Source organism: Rutidosis leptorrhynchoides, chromosome 6, assembly GCF_046630445.1.
Source record: "Rutidosis leptorrhynchoides isolate AG116_Rl617_1_P2 chromosome 6, CSIRO_AGI_Rlap_v1, whole genome shotgun sequence".
Classification (NCBI taxonomy): Eukaryota; Viridiplantae; Streptophyta; class Magnoliopsida; order Asterales; family Asteraceae; genus Rutidosis; species Rutidosis leptorrhynchoides.
Window position 1 is genome coordinate 431,975,703 of NC_092338.1, and position 16,722 is coordinate 431,992,424.

The following is a 16,722-nucleotide window of genomic DNA, read 5'->3' on the forward strand; positions in this document are numbered from 1 at the left end:
GATTCACGAACCATTAAATGAACATATATGAATATGTATGTATATGTGTATATGTTATAAATTGAAAATGTCAACAAAGTATTTAAAAGTATAATGCTTTATATGAACATATTTGTTTCAATATGATTATCGACGAAATTAAAAAAAATATATTAAATGATTGAATTATCAGAAACATTGAATTATGATTACAAGTCTCTGTTGAGAGGTCCACTATGATTTGAGAAATCTATTCCTCTTAACGATATTCGGAATAATTTGTAAAGCTATTTATAAATAAAAATAAAAAGTGTCATTTACGAAAGTTAGACAAAAGCTAGTGGAGAATTGGTTTCCATAATATTCTATTAATCTATTTTCAAACGTACAAAAACGTTTTCAGTTTAAAAAAAAAAACTTTATTATTAAACTTTTATAAATATCTAGAATCACTTTTGACAACTCATTACTTAACCAGTATAATAAATATAACGATATTTATATTTTATTTCATTAAATATATATAACGATTTAAATTAATATTATATATATTTATACGCGTATTATACATACATAGTTTTTATACTTTTACTATACTTTAACTTTACTTTAACTTTAATAATTCACTTTAATAATTCATACTTTAATAATTCATACTTTAATAATTCACTTTAATAATTCATACTTTAATAATTCACTTTAATAATTCATACTTTAATAATTCACTTTAATAATTCATACTTTAATAATTCACTTTAATAATTCATACTTTAATAATTCACTTTAATAATTCAAAAATCTATTATAAATAGAATTCAATAGGTTTCATTATTTCATAGAAACTTGAAAATATATTTCTCTAAACTCTCTCAATCGATTTACATATATATATATATATATATATATATTTGCTCTGTATTATTTCAAGATATTATTAGTATACATAAAATATTACGACGGAGTGATGTCCGAGTGATTTCAAAATAGTTTTTTGAATGAGTCGAAGCTAAGGAAATTATGGGTTATAGCTATGGAAGTGATGGATATGGTTCATGGGTATGCTCGTGAGGTCAATCTAGTGTTTATCATCTCCGTTGCGTCTACGTACTTTCCTGCAATATTGAATCTCAATATTGATACGTGAGCACTCATAACTTAACTTTTATATATCAATAGTATATCCCTGACTAGTGCTCGAGTATATAGGATTATGCATGCTTGTACATTCGATATTATCCTTAGATAGGTTTGTTGAATCCTGAATTAGATACATATGCTACTGAGATAGGGTATATGATATGCATGTCATTGGAAAGCTAGCGAAAAATTAAGAACTTTTCATTTAGATATCGAATGGTTTCGATGAACGGATTTGAAGTTATAGTCAACTGAATTTTAGTATTATTGTTAAAATGATTATTATTACTATCGTCGTTATTATTTTAATAGAAATATCATTGTTATTATAAAATATCATTATTACTATTATGTTAGTATTATCATTTTATTATAATAACATTTTTAGTAAATATAAATATTGTTATTTTTTATAGAATAATAATAATTATTATTACAAAATAATACAACTTTTACTTATTATTATTATGATCAATATTATTTTATCAAATAAATAGGGGATACAAAGATATTTTTCACCACGCGTAATATAATTACATTAATAATACTTACCACTATAGTTTTAAGATATTAAGTGAACTTTATAAATTTTACTACTTAAGATATATAAAAGTATATTTTATCATATATAAACGTTAATATAAATTTTTATTAATAAATGACTTTTATTATTATAAAATCTAATAAATATATTTAAATATATAAAACGACTATAGTTAAGTTATATAATAAACACGTATAAATTTTAGAAGTCATTTTGGGTCAAGTTGACTTTTGCATATTAGTCTCGAGCATTAGGATTGTGGTACACTATGACTTGATCAAAAATTGTTAGACAAATATTGACCAACATATAAATATATATAATTAATATAGGTTCGTGAATCCGAGGCCAACCTTGCACTTGTTAAATGACGTTATATGTATTTTTACTACGAAATACAGTATGGTGAGTTTCATTTGCTCCCTTTTATATATATTTTTGGGACTGAGAATACATGCGCTGTTTTTATAAATGTTTTACGAAATAGGCACAAGTACTAAAACTAATTCTATGTGGGTTTAAACCAGAAATATACCCTTAGCTTGGTAACATTAAACTACTTGTCTATGTACGGTAGGCGCGAATCCTAAAGATAGATCTATTGGGCCTGACAAACCCCATCCTGACTATGGGATGCTTTAGTACTTCGAGGTTATTTTAAACACACCTGATCTGGTGTACTTCAGAGGGTAAAACATGAATGTTAAGGCTTGTTACCGGGTGCCTACAACTTATAGAATAATTTTATACACTTGCGAGTGTACATATATTTATAAACGGAAATCTTGTGGTCTATTAATATATTGAAATGATTGTTATGATAAACCTATGAACTCACCAACCTTTTGGTTGACACTTTAAAGCATGTTTATTCTCAGGTATTAAAGAAATCTTCCGCTGTGCATTAACTCATTTTAAGGATATTACTTGGAGTCATTCATGGCATATTTTGAAAGACGTTGCATTCAAGTCATTGAGTTCATCAAGATTATTATTAAGTCAATTATAGTTGGATGTATTATGAAATGGTGTGCATACCGTCAATTTTTGTTGTAAAGAAAATTTGTCTTTTAAAAACGAATGCAATGTTTGTAAAATGTATCATATAGAGGTCAAATACCTCGCGATGTAATCAACTATTGTGAATCATTTATAATGTATATGAACGGGTCCTTTCAATAACAATATCTAATAATAATACAAGTACTATAAAAGATATAACTGGTTATATTTATTCAATCTCATATATATATATATATATATATATATATATATATATATATATATATATATATATATATATATATATATATATATATATATATCCATTTTAATAGCAACTAATTATTTTATATTATATTTTAAATTTTAATTCAAATGATTAAAGTTTACATTATTAATTCAAAATATTATATATACATTTATATTTATATTTGTATATACATAATTATTCGTTCGTGAATCATCGGGAGTAGTCAAAGGGTAATTGATTATGTGAACATAGTTTGAAAATTTTGGAGACTCAACATTACAGACTTAGCTTATCGTGTCAAAATCATAATAAGATTTAAGTTTAAATTTGGTCGAAAATTTTCGGGTCGTCACAACTAGCTTGTTGCTGATGTGAGCATGCTGATCGGTAGTATTTCCCAGCAGCTTTTCGTCAATATAGCGCGACAGAACTTTGACTTCGAAGATGCTGTTGTTGCTTAAAGCCCATCGCCATTTATCAGCACACCTGTAATCAAAATTAAATGAGGAAATAGCCTGTTCGAGCCGTAGCAACTCACTATGTGTTCGACCAGTAGGTTCTCTTGCCCAGCTTCATGAAAAACTAGTTCCAGTTTCGTTTTTTTGAACTCGATCCTTGACAGTTGCAACAGCATTACACTCCAATCGGTATAATCTAGGATAAAGGTTGCAAAGCTTGTCTCTGCCGATCCACTGTTCCTTCCAGATGAGATTGAATCGTCGTCGCCCACTAAGGAAGAAATCTTATATAATACTGTAAAAAGCATATAATAAGTATAAGAATTATAATAATACAAATGCATAATATAATATAATAATATATAAATAAATATAAACATATATTTGTTATAATATATACTATGTAATAAGTAATAAAATAATATATTTTTTTGAAAAGTCAATTTCAATTAAAACACACGCAAGAAGCGTGCAAGGATACACAAAACTCGGCCGAACCACACCCATGAATAAAAGCAAATTACAAGATCAAACAAAATAAAACTCCCATACCACCTAACACCATTACAACACCATAGAGTTTAGTAGCAAACGATGTAAGGAGGTGATGGAATGAATGGTTTAAGGAAGCGTTTATGGTGGAATGAATAGAATGAATGTGTGTGTGCGTGTGGTGTTGATGGTAAAGGAGTAGAAAAATTATGAATGTTAAGAATAATCGCAACAATAACAATTTTTGAGTTGATGAGATAGCGGATTCGGTGATCGGTGAGAAGTTACAAGCGTCTTCTTTTTCATCGGACTTTGTGGAGTCTTCAAATCAGTCGTTTTCTTCTTCAGATTATGCTGATACGATTACTGTGCGTACCGACGATATTTGCCTTGGGCTCGCAAATTGGTAGGTTTGTCTCTGTTTCGGAAGGTGGCCCAAGGTGTAAATGGTTCTTTTTTCAAGTTAACATGTCTAAGCCTAATGTGTTGATAAGGCTAGAGGCAATGCCACCGTAGATGATGGTTCCGGTCGGTACATTGTGCTTTTTTCAAAAATTCATAGGGCACTTGAAGGCCAAGGTTTCGTCAACAAGAAAAGGAAAATAGAACGAGATTGTCATTGATGTTTCGGCCCCCGTGAACGGGTTGCATTCGAGTGGTCTTAAGGATCCGAATCTTGACGGCGCTTGTTCAGTGCGAAAGGATTCGTATGCTGTTGATTTGTTAGATAATTTGGCGAGTGTTGCTACGGGTAATAGCGCGGGTAGGAAATTTTGTATTTGCAAGGATGTGGTGTATAGGTTTATTTATGAGAGTAGGGTAAACATTCGAGCAAATTTTGTGGGCGGGGTTGAAGTAATTTGGTCCTAAAGGCAAGGCGAAGGAAAATGCTAAGAAGAAGGTTGCTTCGGGTGAGTCGTTTAGCTTACGGGACAAATTTGAAGATGAGATTGCGATCAAAATGCTTTCAAAGACGTTCTAGTGATCGGATCTTGCAATTGGTCGTACGTTGGTTCGGGTCGTTCTTTAGAGACGGGTGGTTATTTCGACGAGTATAGGAAGCATGGTTCGAGTTCACCTTCTTCGGGATCTCTTGGTGGTGACGAGATCGGAAGTGACTCGTCTTTCTCTTTCAAGACTTGCACGGATATTGACGTCCGACAATAACTACAACAATGGTAATTTGGCCAGTTTGCCTAGTTTAGAGAAAGACGTTGCCGATTGGGAAGTTTGTCATCTTGTATATTGTTTTGGGGATTTTGTCTCCTTTGTATTGACGCTTATTTTGTAAGTCTTATGGACGTTTATTGTTGTGTGGCTTGACTGAAGTTTAGTTAGCTTATGTTCAGCTATGTCAGGGCTTTGTTTACTGTTATCAAGCCTCGTCGGGTGTTCGCCTTTTGTTGTACTTTGTATATTTCTTTTTCTCTTTTCGAAAAAAATATGTTATTTATATAATTTCGCTTTTTCCTACTACAAAAAAAAAAAAATACATAATAAAAAAAATTAAATAACAAATTGTAACAAACATTTAGAATATACAAATTGTATATTCTTAAGCCGCTGTAATGGTTTTCTTAACCACCATATTCTAACTCCTTGCTAGTTTAGCTCGTTTTTAGTTTAATATTATTTGGCCGTTAAAAAACATTTAGAATATACATAGATATTCACCATTAATAATATTTTATTATTTTACTTTTATTTTTCATTTTCATTTTCATTTTCATATTTTCATAAATAACAAACAAAGGTATCATCAATGGAATCGAATATCGAATACTAACACATCACATGACTCGGATTAATAAGAGCCCTAGGGACTAAATTGTCATTTTCTTTTTGACCTACCCGCAGCAGCTTTATTCATATTTATGCTGGAGCATAAAATAAAATAAGATTTTGTACAAATACAAATACTCCGTCATAAACAAAATAGATAGATACAAACTATCATATTTATCTCTTTTCTCTGTCTACATTTTAGGGTTTTCAACTCCTCCTTTATTATTACTGATCTTTTGCTTAGATCTGCTGCACTGTCTCTGCCTCTCATCTCCGATCTTTCAACCGATATCTTAGGGTTTGTGTTCGTTCAATTTTATTACTCTCTGTTCACAATTTCACGTTGTTCATCTGTAATTTGATGTGTTATAATTTGTTGATTTTTGTTACGTAGTTTGATTTCTCAGCTTCAGTTATATACTTATATGTAGTTGTTTTTATGTACTTTTACGTTTTTTTTTTTTAATATTTTTATTTCATTTTTGCTGTGTGATAAAGTGAAGTATGACATAATGTATTATGTTTATAGATTTGTTTGCATATGTAATTCATTCAAAAGAATTTGTATGGTTAGTCATGTAATGTGTATTTTATCTTATATGCTATGGTTTTTTTTTTTTTTTTTTTTTTTTTTTTTTTTTTTTTTACCATTTCAAAATTAATATCCATCTGAACTGTACTTTTATGTTTTCTGAAATAGTGTGTTGTTCTTTAGATTTTTGGATTTGCATAGGCTATAGAGATGTATGCTTGTATACAGTATAATTGTATGTATATTATCGATAATTCTGATAGGTATTTGTATCAGTTAGATATGTATTACTAGCTTTTGTTTCGCTATTGTATTTAAAATAATTTCTAATTATTATTCGTTATTTATTGTTTATTAATTAATTTTTTTTTGGGGGTGTGTATTCTGAGTTTACTTTTTATTTGTGCTCTCTGGTTGATTTACTTGCAAGTATTTATATGTACATGTTAAAATAATTCTGAGCTTGCTGTATTTCGTTGTAATGATATTAATTAATTTGTAGCTTTGGTGTATTATGCTACTTAATAATTTTTAATGCTTGCTGAATCCACCTTGTTCATATAGTGGTTAAACTTGTTAATTGTTTTGGTTTGTTTTAGTTGTCAAGATGGTAAGGAAGAAGAGGACTGACGGTGCTAGTGGAAGTGAAAGCTCTGAGCCACAGGAGTTCGGTTCTGGACAGGGTGGTGGTGCGGCTCAAAGGCCGCCAGCACAACAACAACATCAACAACAACAGCAGCATCAACAACATGGTGGTGGTGGTGGATATCGGGGAAGAGGTCAAGGTGGGTATCAAGGAAGAGGACAACAGGGCGGTTATCAAGGTGGAGGACAGCCTCAAGGAGGAAGAGGCTGGGTTCAGAGGGGTGGTGGAGGGTCACAACGTGGTGGTGGGCCCCAGCAGTATTATGGTGGACCACCTGACCAAGGTCAACAACAGCGGGCCCCAAGAGGACCTGCACCACAACAACGTCGTGGTGGTGGGACGTCATATGCTGGTGGACCTTCTAGGCCACCAGTTCCCGAGCTGTACCAAGCAACACAACCTCCTCAGCAGCCTGTGGTTCATGCTGAGTCGTCTACCGCTGAGCTGGCAGTTGATGAGTCAGCAGCTCAATTTCAGCAGCTGTCTGTGCTGCAAGATGAACCGATTCAGGCTGCCCCTGCGTCCAGCAAGTCGTTAAGGTTTCCTTTGCGCCCAGGTAAAGGTACCACTGGGACCCGGTGCATTGTGAAGGCTAACCATTTCTTTGCTGAACTGCCCGATAAGGATTTACATCAGTATGATGTGAGTTTCTTTCTTTCGTTTGTTTTTAGCTGCATTTTTTTTTTTTGGTACTAGTATTTTGTGATGAGACCCATTTTTTTAAATATGTTATATAGGTGACAATCAGTCCCGAGGTGACATCACGTGGTGTGAACCGTGCAGTAATGGCACAATTGGTGAACATGTACAGGGACTCTCATCTTGGAAAGAGGCTTCCTGCGTATGATGGAAGGAAGAGTTTGTATACTGCTGGTCCTCTTCCCTTTGTTAATCAGGAGTTTAAAATCACACTTTTAGACGAAGATGATGGTTCAGGAAGCACTAGGTCTCTACATTATGTCTATAATTATAATTATTATTTTTATTTTGATCAATAATCAATTAAAGTATGAGTGTGAACATGTTATTGAAGATTCTTGTTTTTCATGCTTAAAACAGGAGGGAGAGGGACTTCAGAGTTGTGATTAAATTCGCTTCGCGTGCGGATTTGCATCATCTGGGGATGTTTTTAGCAGGAAGGCAAGCAGATGCGCCACAAGAAGCACTTCAGGTTCTGGACATTGTTTTAAGGGAGTTGCCTACAAATCGGTACATTTTTGCTGTTTATCTAATTTGGTTGATATCTTTTGGCTTACATAATGACTTACTCATTAATTGTTTGAATTTACGTAGATATTCTCCAGTTGGACGGTCTTTTTATTCTCCTGATTTGGGTCGTAGACAACCACTTGGAGAAGGTTTAGAAAGTTGGCGTGGGTTCTATCAGAGCATACGACCCACACAAATGGGGCTGTCTCTAAACATCGGTTAGTTTGTTACTTTTGTATGTTGATTCTTCGAGTTGACTCAGTTTTATATTCATCTATTAATTTATTTGTATGATATTTTTGTCTTGCAGACATGTCTTCAACTGCGTTCATTGAACCATTACCTGTCATTGAATTTGTGACTCAGCTTTTGAATAGGGATGTTTCAGCAAGACCGTTGTCCGATTCTGACCGTGTGAAGGTAGCTTTAAATAGCATTTATTGTAAAATATACAGGTGTTTGTTGCCTGCAATTTGATACTTTTTGTGTATAAACCTCTTTTAAATAGATCTATTGACGTGATCTTTTGTTGTTAAAACCGCTAGATCAAGAAGGCGTTGAGGGGTGTCAAGGTTGAAGTTACTCACCGTGGAAATATGCGTAGGAAGTATCGTATATCCGGGTTAACATCTCAGGCTACACGAGAATTAAAGTGAGAACCGAGTTCTACTTTGCACTTGTATTTTTAGTGTGCTGACATTTTTGACATCATCATGACATATGAATTCTTTTCTTTTGTTACACATCAGTTTCCCAGTTGATGAAAGAGGAACAATGAAATCTGTGGTTGAATACTTTCGAGAGACTTATGGTTTCGCTATTCAACATGTGCAATGGCCATGCTTGCAAGTTGGGAACACTCAGAGGCCAAATTATTTGCCAATGGAGGTTTGATTTTTTTTTTTTTTTTTTTTTTTTTTTTTAATGTGATAGTTTGGAATGAAATGCAACATTCTAATATCGTTGTATTTCAGGTTTGCAAGATTGTAGAGGGTCAGAGGTATTCAAAGAGGCTAAACGAACGACAAATTACTGCTCTTCTTAAGGTCACATGCCAGCGTCCTCAGGAAAGAGAGGGAGATATTCTCAAGGTTTGAATTCCTTTATAATTTATCTGTTGTCTTCAAATATGCATCTTTCAATTCTTAACAATTTTGTGTTGATTTTATAAATGGTTGATGCTGTGTTATATTTGAATTAGATTGGAAACTTTTAAATAATAGAGGAACAGTTGAAATCCTCAAATTGGTTGAACATGCTGAAAATTACCAAAAGTCTATTTAAAAGCATACCTTTTAAATTGTTAACAAAATTTAGATTATTTTGTAATAATTTCGTTTCTTATTCATATTGACACATTAATTGTTTAATGAACAGTTTTAAAATGTGGGAAATTGGTGATTTAGGTCATTACGTTCTCATTTGTCCAATAAAATGACCCGTTTTTACTTTTTTCTCAACCTGTCCTTGCATCCCTCATATTTAGATTACAGTTATATTTAGTAAGTGACATTAATTGTAAATATCTTCTGTATTAATGGGTTCAAAAGTTTTTTTTATGTCAAGCTGGGTTTGCTTCCTTTGAGCTTGTTAAGTATACTTTTTCAAAATCTGAATTCATTTGCCACATTACTTAAAGCTTTAATCTGAAAAACTTTTGTGTGCCAAGAAGTTTGTTAACTATTACACTTCTCGTGAGATACTTGTATTATTCATTTGGCTGATTTCTACTTACATGTGGGTTGAATTTGCAGACTGTTCGTCACAATGCATATGGTCAAGATCCTTATGCCAAGGAATTTGGTATTAAAATAAGCACTAACCTAGCCTCTGTTGAAGCTCGAATATTGCCTCCTCCCCGGGTAAATCACTAATCATTTCTGACTATGTGATTAATAAGTAACAACTCTAACTGTTTATTTGCTTTTCATAGCTTAAATATCATGATACTGGTCGTGAAAGGGACTGTCTGCCTCAAGTGGGTCAGTGGAACATGATGAATAAAGTAACACCCTATTACAATGTTAAAATTTCTACTTTATAAATTGTGTATCTTGTCTCATTCTGATGATCCCATAATGCACGTCTGAAATTTGTTACAGAAAATGGTTAATGGTGGGACAGTCGCCAACTGGATCTGCATAAACTTTGCACGTAATGTGCAAGAAAATGTTGCCCGTGCTTTTTGTGCAGAGCTTGCAGTGATGTGCAATATTTCTGGCATGGTATTGTCAAAAGGATTCTTTGATATATATAATAATAATGATAATTATAATTATATGCATTCAAATGCCTTTTAATTTTCTATTTTCTCTATTCTGTTTTCCATTTCAGGCATTTAATCCCGAGCCGGTGCTTCCTGCACTTAGTGGTCGTCCTGACCAGGTTGAGAGAGTCTTGAAAGCTCGTTTTCATGATGCCATGACTAAACTTCAGCCCCACAAAAAGGAACTCGATTTGCTTGTTGTCATTCTGCCAGACAATAATGGCTCACTTTATGGTATCAAGTTTTTTTTTCCTGTTTGACCTATTAAAGATAGAATTTGACTTGTTACGATCTAAGTATATGGGTCAAAGTTGTCACCTTAATTGGTACGGTTGTGTAATTTTGTTCTAAAAAATAGATTGGATTATATGCCTTGCTGTTTCTTCTTTTGTAGGTGACCTAAAAAGGATCTGTGAGACTGATCTTGGGATTGTATCTCAGTGCTGCTTAACAAAACATGTCTTTAAGATGAGTAGGCAGTACCTGGCTAATGTCGCCTTGAAGATAAATGTCAAGGTTGGAGGAAGGAATACGGTTCTTGCTGATGCATTGTCAAGGCGTATTCCTAATGTTAGTGATGTTCCAACTATCATATTTGGTGCTGATGTCACTCACCCACACCCTGGAGAAGATTCAAGTCCCTCTATTGCAGCTGTACGATATATTAATATATACTAACTATGTTCTTAGTATTTTTTTAACGATTTAGCTTTTGTTATGTAAAGTTGTACTGGTTTGGTTTATCTCTTTGTTGACAGATTATTTGAATGAAATGTAGGTTGTGGCTTCTCAAGATTGGCCCGAGATTACTAAATATGCGGGTTTGGTTTGTGCACAAGCTCATCGCCAAGAACTCATTCAGGATCTTTTTAAGGAATGGCAAGATCCCAACAGAGGCAGTGTGTCTGGTGGCATGATCAAGTATTCTTTTGTTACTCTCTATTGGACATACACATACTGTACTTATTTCTGTGCAGAATGGGCGGGTTGGGTAACATTTGTAATCAGGTATTTGTACAGGTCAAGATGGGCGGGTTTGGGTTGACCCATAACATCTATGGCTCCAAGCTTTTTGCTAGTGTAATTTTTTTTAACAAACTGGTTGAATTTGCAGTCAATAGTAAAATTGTCATGTCGTTATAGGCATCTGCTTCTTCTATTGGCTTCATGTTTACTTGTAATAATATTCTAACCGTTTGTGATTATTTGATTTTTAGGGAACTTCTCATATCATTCCGAAGAGCAACTGGCCAAAAACCACAGCGTATCATCTTCTACAGGTAAAGTTCATACTCTCTTCTAAATGTATATGGTCACAAATATTTATATTTGTCTGATGATGAACATTTGATTGATTGTGAAGGGACGGTGTTAGTGAAGGACAGTTTTACCAAGTCTTACTTTACGAGCTTGATGCAATTCGAAAGGTAATTTAAACTCTAATGTGTAGTTTAACTGTCAACTTTTGGATCTAATAATTAGTCATATATATAATTGATCGTTGCTTTGTACTTGACTCAGGCTTGTGCATCATTGGAGCCAAATTATCAGCCTCCAGTTACATTTGTTGTGGTTCAAAAACGTCATCACACTCGATTGTTTGCCAATAATCATCGTGATCACAGCTCCGTAGATAGGAGTGGAAATATACTCCCTGGTATGATTAAGTGTTAATTAATAATTACTATAATTATAATTATGTTATATATTTCAGTTATAGTTAATTATTTCAATTATATGTATATATCTGCAGGCACTGTTGTGGATTCCAAGATTTGTCATCCTACAGAGTTTGATTTTTATCTGTGTAGCCATGCTGGCATTCAGGTGAATATTAAAAGCACTCGGTTAAATTTTAACCCGCTATATGTTGTTTCTTGTAAACATTTGTATAGCGTTTGGAATTATAAATATATGAAAATTTGTATTAACATCAATAATAACAGGGTACAAGTCGTCCTGCACATTACCACGTGTTATGGGATGAGAACAAGTTTTCAGCTGATGATCTACAATCTCTCACAAATAATTTGTGCTATACGTATGTTCATTTATCCTATTCTTTGTTTCTATGGTTATTGGTGACACAGTTTTTTAAAAAAAAAAAAAAACTTGTATTGATCTATTATGCTCCTTTCTCTTTTCAACAGATATGCTAGGTGCACTCGCTCTGTATCTATCGGTGAGTTTTCACTCCTTTTTATGGTTCAGTGAATGAAATTAATGTTAATTGTGTTTTCATTTTGGCCAAGTTATGCAATGTGTATACAAATTCTTATATCTAATATATATGTATTATATGGTTATAAAATATGCAGTACCACCAGCATACTATGCCCATCTTGCTGCTTTCCGAGCACGGTTTTACATGGAGCCGGATACCTCTGACAGTGGGTCGATGATAAGTGGTGCAGCTGGTCGTGGAAGGGGACCAAGCAACACTCGTGTTCCAGGTGCAAATGCAGCCGTTAGACCTCTCCCTGCTCTCAAGGAGAATGTGAAACGGGTTATGTTTTATTGCTGAAAAAACTGTGTTACTGTATTATGTTTGTGTGACTGGATAGTGTCTGTTTTGTTGCCTATGTGCTGAAATTGTGTGTGTTTGGTATTCGTAATCAGCTTCTTGTTGTTGCCCGGAGGTGGTGGTTTGCGGCTTAAAATGCCTTTTTATTTCTAAGATATTAACTATTTTGATAGCTGTTTGATTATGATTTGTGGTCTGTGGGCCACATTTATTTTGTTGATTGCTAATGTAACTTGTGTTGGTTGGGGAAGATTATTTAAATGATGAATGATAAAATTTTCTCTGAAATAACATCGAGTAGAGGTAACCAAACCGGATAAAAACCCGGATCCTTTTTTTTCTGGATTTTCCGGAACCGGTTCCGGTTCTTGGCGTCGGATTTTTTTGAATATTTTTCGAGAATTGGTTTTTTCGGTTCTCGACTGGATTTTTTCGGATCTTTTCGGATTTTTTTTCGGAATCAATTTCTTTCCTGATTTGATTTTTACTGGTTCGGTTTTTATAACGTTTGAAGTTTGAACAACAATATAATAATATAAACAATTAATTAGAAGTTATGTGTAATAAACAACTATATATATATTAGTATATTACTGATTATTAAACAATATAAATCATAAGAGTATTAATAGTAATCATGTGAATGGTATAATTTAGAGATGGCATCCTATTGTTGGGAGTTAATTCTCATACACTATTTTTTAATCCATTTACACTTCTGTCTTATAAAATTATAGTTTTACCCTTGTATTAATCTAGGGAGTTATATTATTATTCTAATCATAATTAAGGATATAATAGGTAATTAGGTGAACATGAATCAAAAAGTGGTGTGTGAGGATTACTCTCCTACAATAGATAATTAGGTGTACATGGATTAAAAAGTGGTGTGTTAGGAGTATTAATAAATCTGAATGTCTTGATAAAACAAGAATTCATTATGTTTTTTTATGTATATTATCAATTGTGTTACATATGAGCTTAGCTTACAAATGACAACAATCATATTACCATGGAGACATGGAATTCATGGAATTGAAGTAAATAAAGAAAAATGTACATAGAAGAAGACTAGAAGAGTTTGCATAATTATGTCATCTACTCATCCTACATCGATGGGAAAAAGATAGTGAAGGACCGAAGGGAAAAGGGGGTTTATAAAAAGGGAGGGAAAGGAAAAGAGTACCTTAACAATAATCTTCTTTTAAAGAAAATTGGGTAATCATATCAGCCTTACAATAATATTTTTTTTAAAGAAAATTGGGCTTTATTCAGGTCCATATTTCAAGTCCATATTAAAAAAAAAATCGGGTCACCACAAATAACCGGATCGGATCTATAACCTGATCCGGATCTTAACAAGTTTTTATCCGGAAAAATCTGATTTTTTGGGATTTCGTTTTCGATAGGATCCGAGACCGGATTTTTGGAGATCCAGTTTTGAAGAAAACCGGTTCCGAATATTTGGTTCGGATCGTAACCGAATTTATTGTGCACCTATGTAACTGAGTACAAAATTGAAATATTGTTGGTGCTTTTGATAGTTGAACTTGTATTTGTTCGGAATAATAAAATTTATTGTAGAAAAAGAGATGAATGATTTTCTTCGTAGTTTTTATAATAGGTGGTATGAGTAGACCAGATGACTTCTCGACCGGACGAATGAAACAAAAGGCTCATTCTCAAGCCGGTTAATTTGTTAGTTTATGTTGTTGCACATGTTGTTTTTTGTTCTTGTGGTGACCGTTAGCTTATGATCTTGTGTATGTAGGTGGTTTAGTCTGTTCATTCGTTTTGGTATCGTTTGGGTTCGGTTAGACACTTCGACTTGGCGTTAATTGGTTTACTTTTTCGAACCCTTTTGTTGTTTGTGTATAGTGTTTTGGGAGTCTTTCATCTATTGATTTGATGAAGGTTTCTTTAATTTAATAGTAATCGTTATTTTAGCAAAAAAGAAAAAGTTATCAATATGAGTACTAAGTTTATCTTTATATTCGGTTTATATGATATTATGTGTGTTTGAAATTATATATATATATATATACCAATACGAGTCAAAGTTGTTGAATGATGAGTTATATGTTGCACAAAAATCCGGAGTAGTGCGATACGGCCAAAACAATGGAGACGCGCATAATCTCACAACATACTCCTAACTCTTTTCCATTCAACTAGATAACGAAATTCGGGATGTTACATTTGATTATGGTGGTGGTGTAGACGAGCGTTTTTTTGTTCGATGATGGTGGTGGTGTAGATGAGGATTTGCGATGAGGGTGGTGGCTATACGATCTAATGAGGTAACATGTAACACACACCGATTTGCAAGTGATGAGCGAGTATGTAAAGATGAACATGACGATTTGCGATTTAGCGAGCGTGCGGGCACCAGAGATCTTGCGATTTTGCGTGTGGTTGTGAGTGTGTACAATGAACTTATGTTAAATGCCTTTTAACGTAGACTTTTTAAGTTCAGACACAAGGTCGCAAGGGCACATGGATGCAAGGCGTCTTGCACTTTGCGCGAGCAAATTATCAAACTTTTTTTTTTTCCGAGCTCTTAGTCAACAAGTTCTAGAAAAATAATAATTTGGCGATAATCCTTAATTATATGCAATAACTTTGATTGTTTTTTTTTTTTTTTTTTTTTTTTTTGCCGATTATATGCAATAACTGGCTGGAAAATATCGTTTGTGGGCCCTGGTTCGTTGGTGTAGCATAAACAAAAAACGTTTCCGAATGCTGAAAATAAATACTCTCCTATTATTATTACGTGTATTTACGCTTTGTATTCACAAATTGAAACCCTAAAATCTAATTGATGGATAATCAACCCAATCCCAGCTGTCTTACATCTCCTTCCTTCCAGCAATCGGTTAGTTTCTTCATAATTTTTTTTTAGGGTGCTTTTCATAGTAATTTATATTTTGTTTGTTTGTTTTCTTCTTCTTCTTCTTCTTCTTTTTTTTTTTTTTTTTTTTTTTACCTGGACGGCTATTAATCCGACCCATACACCCATACTCTGATTTTTACTACCCGGATGTTTCCAATCCATTCCTGGCTACATTCGAACGTTCTACCAATATATATATATATATATATATATATATATATATATATATATATATATATTATAATTATTAATAATTAATAATAATAATAATAATAAAAGCTTTTGCTGTGAAGACGAGTCTCAAGGTAATGATAATTGAATGAAAAAAAAAAAAAAACGAAAATTTGATCAAATTCACTCATTAGACTTTGAAGCAACTAACCAATTTGATGTAAATATTTGGCAAATTTATAGCAGTATTTGTGAATTTTAAATCAAAGTGTTACTGACTCATTCATGTCAACATCGTTCTTTGATTACTATTACTATTACTATATAAGCTATTGACAACAAATTAGATTTTTGAAGCAACTAACCAATTTGATGTAAATATTCGGAAAATTTATAGCAGTATTTGTGAATTTTAAATTAAAGTGTTACTGACTCATTCATGTCAACATCGTTCTTTAATTACTATTACTATTACTATTATTACTATATAAGCTATTAACAAGAGTGAATGGCGCAATCTGATTGGTCACGTACTTTAGTTTCTCCACAATTAATATACATAGAAAACCTAAATTGGGCAACACTAAATTAAGGGAAATTCGCCCAAATACACTATTTTTTAAACTTTTATTCCAAAATACACTTTCGGGGAAAAAATTGTCTATTTACACCGTTAGGTCGACCACTAGTTGGGTCGACTACCCCTTTACCCGGTCGACCACTTTAGTTTTCAAGGTAGTCGACCTCCATTCTTCATTGTTGTTGGTCGACTACTTCAGTTATATGGTCGACCTAAGGGTCGACCGAATTGTAGGCCTAAACCCGGTCGACTAA

At 33.0% G+C, this 16,722-nt stretch overlaps 1 protein-coding gene across 1 annotated transcript; it reads left to right on the forward strand.

Moving 5' to 3' along the window:
• The first annotated feature begins 5,796 nt into the window (after positions 1-5,796).
• Positions 5,797-13,067, forward strand: LOC139851553 (protein argonaute 1-like). The gene is made up of 22 exons (XM_071840634.1): positions 5,797-5,945; positions 6,779-7,467; positions 7,563-7,771; positions 7,885-8,034; positions 8,119-8,252; positions 8,345-8,454; positions 8,580-8,686; positions 8,784-8,922; positions 9,009-9,125; positions 9,789-9,896; positions 9,968-10,039; positions 10,137-10,259; positions 10,369-10,534; positions 10,695-10,954; positions 11,079-11,221; positions 11,518-11,580; positions 11,664-11,727; positions 11,822-11,957; positions 12,054-12,127; positions 12,247-12,341; positions 12,451-12,482; positions 12,619-13,067. The coding sequence occupies exons 2-22, from the start codon at positions 6,787-6,789 to the stop codon at positions 12,822-12,824; spliced, it is 3,189 nt and encodes a 1,062-aa protein (XP_071696735.1). The 5' UTR covers positions 5,797-5,945; positions 6,779-6,786; the 3' UTR covers positions 12,825-13,067.
• The last annotated feature ends 3,655 nt before the right edge of the window (positions 13,068-16,722 follow it).

Bases quoted from the DNA above. Each gene is read 5' to 3' on its own strand.
- LOC139851553 (XM_071840634.1), top strand. From the start codon at position 6,787: ATGGTAAGGAAGAAGAGGACTGACGGTGCTAGTGGAAGTGAAAGCTCT. The intron at 9,126-9,788 runs GTTTGAATTCCT...TTGAATTTGCAG, and splicing joins GAGAGGGAGATATTCTCAAG to ACTGTTCGTCACAATGCATA. The intron at 12,128-12,246 runs GTGAATATTAAA...CAATAATAACAG, and splicing joins GTAGCCATGCTGGCATTCAG to GGTACAAGTCGTCCTGCACA.